This window comes from Gavialis gangeticus, unplaced genomic scaffold, assembly GCF_001723915.1.
Source record: "Gavialis gangeticus isolate Ggan-Ray unplaced genomic scaffold, GavGan_comp1, whole genome shotgun sequence".
Lineage (NCBI taxonomy): Eukaryota > Metazoa > Chordata > Crocodylia > Gavialidae > Gavialis > Gavialis gangeticus.
In genome coordinates this window covers 61,197,191-61,205,305 of record NW_017729024.1, presented here as the reverse complement: position 1 = coordinate 61,205,305, position 8,115 = coordinate 61,197,191, and the positions used below count along the sequence as shown (strand labels likewise).

Below are 8,115 nucleotides of genomic sequence, written 5' to 3'. Positions count from 1 at the left end.
TTTGTTTTTCTGGCATGCCAGCACTCTGGCACCTTCCAATGTAGGCACTGTGGTGTTTTTCAGCAATTTGGCCAAAAAACGTTGCCTACCCCAATTTAGAATATAGCCCAATGTATTCCCGGTCTTGAACTGGATTTTTAACTATTTTTATCTGCTTGTTGTCTGTATTTTAAATTATTCTTCCCTGTAATGTTTTGTATTGATAGTGGGGTTAATAATGTAAAGCAGAGACACGTAATTCAGTCTGTCTTCCTTTCCACACCCTGAACAACGCATTCCAATCCTCTCCCTGATCTAAGCTTTCCCCCACTGTCCTCCTCACTTCTGGAAGATGTAATCACTTGGCTTCCTCAGGGTTGCTTTCCCCTTTTGGTTTTTAACCAGATGCAGTAGCACCATTCCTTCGCCACACAGCATTTTGCCAGTTGATCATGTCTTGCCCCTGCCCAGGCTTGCATGCCCACTATTTTGCACCAATTAAATTGAATTAAAAAACAAATCTAATTAAATTTGTGTAGTATCTTGCTATGGAAGCTATAAGAATATGAAAGTGTTTTAGCAAAGCACTTATTCCTGTAAATTTACAGGCACATAGTTAAACCAATACAAAGCTGGTTTAAACCACTTTACAAAGCTGCAGTATCTTAATTGATTCAGTAGTAAATCATGATTTGGTGAAGCCACAATATCTGTGTATTAAGCATTGTGTCCTGAACTTTTTCTGAAGGAAAATCATTGACCTCCCAAAGGGTATCTTGCAAAGCTAAAACACACAATTAAACAGTTTGCAGGTGTTGCCCAGTGGGAAATAGCCAACTATAAAGACAAACAAATTACTGAGTAAACAGAAATGCTCATAATATTTCCCCTGTTAACTTAAAAGTTATGCATAGGAAATGTTAAAAAGTATGATGGTTTAGAAGTACCATAGTTCCTTGCATACAACACACCTTTTTGGAGTGTACATTATATAAAAGAAACATGGTAAGAGCAGTATCTACCGCTTACTGAGTGAAACTAAAAGTGAAATCTAAATTGATCCACAGGAAGTAAAACAATGAACATACTTGGTTCCCCAACCACTGCTGTTCAGCCACTTTGTTACAAGCAAAGGTTTTTTTCCCTTAATTTTGCCTTTCAAATACAAGGTGCGTGTTAAATTTTGGGGTGTGTTGTATGGAAGGCAACATGGTATCTTTGCTATCATTACTCTGAATGAAAGTCATCAATTACCCAACTAACTTTCTCTCCATGTCTATGTTAACTAGCCTGAAACGCCTCATGATGACACAGGCTGATAAGTTCACGGCTGAAGAGGTTTGTATGCTCATGCATGTACCCCCATGTATGTTAGTGTGTAACAACAATTATTTTGTAGGAAATTAGCAAAACTATTGTTATACAGGTTTAAAGTACACTTCTTTTGGAGACAGAAAAAAATGTTCTGAAATCATTAATCAATTTTACAGGGCGAAAATCTGACATAACCTTGGGATTTAGGGAACTTTTAACTGGTTTACTTAATACTTATATGAATTGCCACTCACTCATTTTTCAAAACATTCACACTACAGCAGGGGTGGACAGTTATTTTGGGTGGAGGGCCGCTTAACAAGTTTTGGTGCACTGTTGAGGGCTGCATGGGTAGGCCTGCCCCTTGACAGTTGCTGCGCCCCCTGGTCATCATGCAGAGCCCCTAAATTTTTTAGGAGCCCCAAAGGCCAGATAGAATGGCCTGGCAGGCTGACTGCAGCCCACGGGGCTGTATTTTGCCCACCCCTACACTACAAAGACCTAACGCTTACTAGCCTACTAAGCCTGTTAAATGGCCCCTATTAACTTTTTAGAGTAATTTAGATGCAAGAATGATAATGTGCCTGCAGATTTTTAATTCTCATGATGGATTTTAATTTGGAAGCACTAAAGCATAGCTTTGGAGAAAAAAACTTCATTACTATGCTTTTCTCTCACTGATATGTAGATTGACCAGATGTTCCAATCTTCCCCTATTGATGCTGCGGGCAACTTGGATTACAAGTCTTTCTGCTACACCATCACACATGGAGATGAAAAGGAAGAATGAAAAGCATGCATTTTATTAGCTTCAGTAAAGTCTTGCAATAAGTCAATAAATAAAATTTGGAGTCTGAATGGTCTTTTCTCACTGCCAAAAAATCATGGCCTATTGGAACAGCATTTTATCTTGTGAGCTTTTCCATTGAATAGTTTCGTGGTTTACTTGTACTGGATGAAAGCTGCAGAACTTAATTTAAAATAAACTTGTGTGTGCATGTACACATACACAATGTATTTACTATACACACACACGCGCCAGGGCTGTCCAAGTTCTAAGCAGCTGGGCACCAAACATACTTCAGGCTGCATCTGTAGGAACTGCATGCGTGTAGGACGCATCTGGATGAACCGCAACCTGCATGCCATGTGGACGGCCCCATCCCCCACACTGCTGCACTGTGCCATCGTACACTGTACCATGCACCTGTATCCTCCCTGCAACCACTGCACCATGCTCTTGTGCCTTTCCCACCACTGCACTGCACACCCACGCTCCGCTTTGTAGGTCTTCCTCATTCCCCTCATGGCTTCACTGCACACCCATGCTGCTCCACCACTGTACCGTGCACCCATGCCCAGCCCACCTGCTCCCACCACTGCACCATACAATCAAGAGGAAGAGAGTTCCAGGGCTAAAGAGTAACTGTCAAACATGACCTCCCATGCATTTCTCCCAGGTCATGTCGTGTGTATGGTACTTGTAGGAGGTTGCTCTTGACTAACCCTAGGGATCACAATGGGGCAATAAGAGAGAAGGCAGTCCTTTAGGTATACAGAGCCCAGACCACTTTAGGTCTTATAAGACAAAACCCAGAAAACAATTGGGAGCTAGTGTAGACCCTGGAGAACCGGAGTTATACATTCCTAGTGACTTACATGTGTTTGCGTTTTGTACCAGCTGCAGCTTCTGGACAGTCTTCAAGGGTAGCCCCACATAAAACCCATTGCAGCCGTCTAGCCTCAATATTCAACATCAGAGGCAAGTTATCTTAGCTGTAGGAGTCATTGTCATTAGCTGCAAATTTTGACTTCACAGACCCAACTGTAAGCATTTTAACTTCCTGAGATCCAAGAAATAACTTTGTATGGGAATTAAAGTATTGGTGATATGGAAAACTACAGACCTTCCTGATTGTGTGTAGAATACACTGTAAAAGGCAAGAGTTTAAACTGCTTGTGAAACAGGCACTCCAGAATAGCTGTTCATCCTAAAACAGTTTATTACCCTTTTTTAAATAAATTCCTATGAAACACCAACTCCCTTCTTAAAAGACCTTTTAGGTCAAGCTTGTCCCCGAATTTAAGTTCTGGAAATGATGATGAGCCATACTCATTTGAACTGAGTACTACAAACGGAGTTATAATTTATGCAGAAAAATAACCTCCTGAAAGGGCTCTCTCAAATCTTTGCTTGCAATATAATTGGGATTTAAAACAAATTTATGCACTCAGCAGAATCATCTACAGCATGTTGGGTCACTTTACTTTCAGAACAAAATCGTTCTTGGATTTGCTGCATTAGAATACTGTTTTTTTAGGTTATACATTAAACAACTGTGTCTTTAAAATAATAAAATATAGCCTCACAAGAAAAAAAAAATCAGGGAATCTTTAACCTTGGCTAATTCAAAGTAATTTGCAAACTCTCAGTGGCATTGGCATTTATGAGCATAGCTATTGTATGGATCAGACCGGGGTGGATCCAGGGTAGTGCATTTGTACTCCCTGCACCTTGATTCCTGGTCCATCCAATATTTAAAACCAACTGCCTAGCAGTGGTAGCAGCACTTCTATTTAGGCAACAGTGTGGGAGTCACCTGACTTAATGGCTCATTATAAATTTGCTTGATCCTTTTTAAACTCTTCATTCCACAGGTGTTAACAGCCCTCTTTCCTTTTAAATGGTCTTTAATTCCACTACTCTAGCTATCCTTACTTCCTCAATACTGCTGTCTGCTAGCTGCTCTTAGCAATGTAGCTCCCATTTCACAGCCCTACAGACTGTTTTGTACCCGTAGCTAAAAACATTAGCTCAGGTGTGGACATTTTACTTCAGGTGAACATTGGCTCAGGTGTGGAAATCACTTTCAATGAAGCATTGGAAGCATTGTCCAGATGCTCAAGGTTTGATTTTGTCTTATGAATCTGGAAAAAGAGACATACCTTTAACTATGACTCCAGGACTAACGAAACAGCATCTTTTAATTGTTCTTGCCTAGTTGGTTGTGTTTCTGTAGATTATATGATTTAGCAAATTAATGTACATTCCAGTCCATTTTTTTGCTTCAATTTTAAATTGAATAACAGCTGTATGCCCCTACTTATTAATGACATTTTTAACTGGTGAAAAATGTGCATTATGTGATATGTAGTACTGCACCACACCATCTGCACCCTCGTTTTCAAAATCCTAGATGTGCCCATGGATTACACCCAGTTAGTATATTGTTCTCTCACCTCTTACACAAAATTCACTTTCTGATGCACATATAGAACTCACACTTAAGTATATGAATTCACAGGTATATTTTAGGAGAACCTGACCCTCATTTATTTAAACATTGTTGATAACTAAAGAATGAGAGGGGAAATGTATAATTAAAGGACTTTTAACGAGGACCATATAAATTCATTCTGTTGTCGGAACATATCACCATTCGAAACATTTATGTCTAGGTAAATACATTGAGTTTCCAGTCCAAAGATGAAACAATTGTTGTTCTATCTTTAACTTTAAGCAAGGGGAAGGGGGGAGTATTCCCAATACACTGTTTTAATTTTAAACATAAGATTTTCATTTCATACGAAGAACAGAAATAGAATGTTAAATGATTTTTTTTTTTAGTTGATCTGAATTAATTGTGAACACGTATCAGTTGTACAGCAGCATGAAAAAGGAAGAAATAAAACAGATTTAAAAAATGACTTTAATCATATCTCACAGTGAACAGCAACATACAATATAATGCACAACCCCACTGTAAACCACTGAACAATCAGGTACAAAAAATAAATCTTCATACCTTAAGACACAGTGCCTGCAATAGGTGCATAACACCAATGACTACTTTTTGACACTAAAGTGCATTGAACTAAAAAAAAAAAAAATCACAAGTGTTTTCTGGACTGGACAAAATTGTATAAATGGTTTTTCCACTATAAGTAATGTATTTGTTTTTTGCTATGATACTTTTAAGGAGAAGTAAGAGCCTATTGGGTAGTTTTAAACAGTGGCAGAGGTATCAGGCACTCAGATAATTCATAATGCAAAGTAATGGCTCCCAACTCTGCAGACGTCTTCAGGGGAAAGGCACATAGCCTAAAAGCAAAAATTCAGCAACTTCATCTTCTCCTGTTGCATCATTTCCCTTCACCCTCTTACTAGGACTGTCTGGCCTATAGATACTGAGCTAACTCCATAGGTAGCTGCTAGCTAGGTAAGAAAGGGTCAACTCCTTCACACAGGAACTGGGATAGATAGTAGAGAAATCTTGTGTTCTCTACACCATGCCTCTCAGATGCTGACATGTATACTGGACTTCCCTATGGAGCCTGATGGAGAAGTTCCCTCTTTGTTTTGGTCCCCACAGGTTTTGCAGAGACAGAAAAGAGGAGTCAAAACTTCATGGACCCCTCTTTCATTACCCTGTCTGGCAGATTTCTTTCAGAAACAAGAGTCAAAGCTACTGATGGTGCCACAGATATTAAAATTTCTTCCCTGAATATTCTTTGTTTCTTCCCTGAAAAATTTCTTTGTTTCATCCCCCTTGAAACGATTGCATTTAATATATTAAAAAAAACAACAACAATGGAACTGACAATGGACTTTCATTTTTGTTAAGGCAGTCTGGGGAGATCGGAGGGGAATGTGTGGCCTCTGTGTAATTTAAGCACATGTTCAGCAGAGCAAGCCCAAAGAAAGAAGCTTTTGAAGTGCAGCCAAAAAACAGATGGGCTTTGTAGGTGTGTACAGGAATTGCTTTTTCACCATTTAAAGCACTTTATTGCTGACTTAACAAAAGTGCATGGCTTTACAGCATTTTAAAAATGGGCATAGCACTTTAAATTAACCCTTGTTAAATGAGGTATTAAATTTCAAGCATGGCATTTTACAGCACTTTAGCAACCTACAGTGCTTTAAATAACTTCTGTACACTAGTCAAATTTTTGACCAGCGGAGAAGCCTCAGGAAGCTGTGGAGCACCACCTGCCTCATAGCCTGGAAAGTGCAGGGATGCTCAATCCCTCCCCTCCCCACTACCAAACACTGCACTTCTGTCATGTTTAAGAGCACTGTAAATTTATAGTGCTATAAAAATTACTCTAAATTACAGTGCTGTAAAATGTGCGTAGAGCACTTCTGAACACACCTTATGGAAGGTTGAAGGTTTAAACTTTGGAAACTGGGGGAGGCAGCGGGAGATGGGGGGAGTGGGGAGGGAGGGATGGGTATTTACCTAAACAGGATAAAAAGGGAAAAAAAAGAAAAAAAAAAGTTTTTTTGGGTGCTCCCCCAAGATGCCCTCTACCTCCTTATCTAGCTGCAGCAAATTACTTCCAACCAGTTTGCTGTTGGGGCCACTGTAATTTCTGTAAGCTTTGTTAGAACAAGGCGATAATGCCGCTTACCTTTTAAATGTGTTTCTAAAGCAATTGTCACTGCAGCGATGCTTCAAGCAGCAATTTTGCTACACCACTAGTCCACGAAGAATAGAAAGCAGGCTGTTTTTTAGCTCCTGCACTCAGCCAAGTTTTAAAATCTTTCATTTCTGAAGAAGATGAGTAAAAATTAAAGAGGCCCCAGTTATAACCAGTATCTGTTATACACCAAGGCCATCCAGTACACCAAAATAATGCAAGTTAGAATTAAAATATGCTACAATTTCACATGCACAGCACGGAAATCTATGATAGTGTTTCTGCAGGAGACAAACAAGCTTCCTCTTCTTCCAAGGACACATCCTTCCGTTGGGAAAGATTCATCATAGCCCTTATGACCACCAAAGAGATTCTGACAAGGATACGCAGGGCAAGGAAAGCAAAGGGCACTATGATCTGCATGAGGTGAAAAATTTCTGTGCTGAATTTACTTAACAAGCATGTTAGAAAGAAGGCACCAAGGCTGACACAAGGGTAGAGGGCAAGCTTGGCAAACATAAAGGCATGTTCTTTGCCACCATATCTAGCAAAAGGATGCAACGTTTCTCTTTCATGGAAGAGAGCTGTGATCCAAATTGCAAACTGAAAGATGCTGGCAAAGAAAGTGATAACACAGCTGACCTGAATAGTTTCTATTTCATTGCGAGACTTTTCTGCAAATTCACTGGTCAACTGATAAGCAAGAGGAAGCCCACCAATGAAAGCCAATGATAGTGTGTTAAGCAGTCCCATTAGTTTAGTTGCTTTTGTTATGTGAAGGAAGAGTGAGTGGTGGACAAACCAAAGAAGGCCAATTGTTACAAATGAGCCAAAGTAGGCAAGAAAATTTGGTCCATATTTGCTTAAAGCTTCAATAAGACTACTATGGAATTTGTCTTGAACTTCTCTGGCATCAGGAACATTATCCTCACTGTTGAGAGAAAAATTATTATTTTTGTTTGCATAATAATGGTATAATGTTATAACTCAAAGAACAGGTAATTGTGCAAGGTTCTACTCTGAATGACATGATGGGCTTCTAGGTCGTTCAATGGCATCCAGTTTGGAAGTTAAAAAGTAAGTCTTCTCAATAAAAGCCCCACAAATTCATCTTAGGATCTAAAAGCAAAATGGGATTCTTTTTGGCTCATTTAAAAATAAGGGTATTCTCTCTCCTTCTCTAAATATATGGCTTAATCCATGTGTGTGTGTGTCTGTCTGTCTGTCTGTAAAGCTCTTGGAGCATTGTCTCGGCAGCCAATCACAATGCTTACTGAAACAACCAATCAGAGTGCTCTCCACAGACAGACAGGGGGATGGTGGGGACAGAGTGGGATGGCAGGGTGCTGCCATGATGGCAAGGACAGAGGGGATGGTTTGGGCGTGGGGGGGGGGGGGGCA

General features: G+C 39.8%; 2 protein-coding genes and 1 long non-coding RNA gene across 3 annotated transcripts in view; 1 reads left to right on the top strand and 2 right to left on the bottom strand.

Moving 5' to 3' along the window:
* The window catches only part of LOC109297420 (purpurin), a 221,201-nt gene that overhangs the window by 148,276 nt on the left and 64,810 nt on the right, over positions 1–8,115 (bottom strand). The gene's annotated exons all lie outside the window — the stretch shown is intronic.
* Positions 1,264–2,196, top strand: LOC109297422. The gene is made up of 2 exons (XR_002097310.1): positions 1,264–1,317; positions 1,982–2,196. It is a non-coding gene; the product is annotated as an uncharacterized LOC109297422 (long non-coding RNA).
* TMEM175 (transmembrane protein 175) overlaps positions 4,672–8,115 on the bottom strand; it is a 34,870-nt gene continuing 31,426 nt past the window's right edge. Inside the window, exon 10 of the mRNA XM_019517148.1 lies at positions 4,672–7,645. Coding sequence (XP_019372693.1) covers positions 6,982–7,645 — 664 coding nt within the window. The 3' untranslated portion in view covers positions 4,672–6,981. The remainder of the gene's footprint in view (positions 7,646–8,115) is intronic.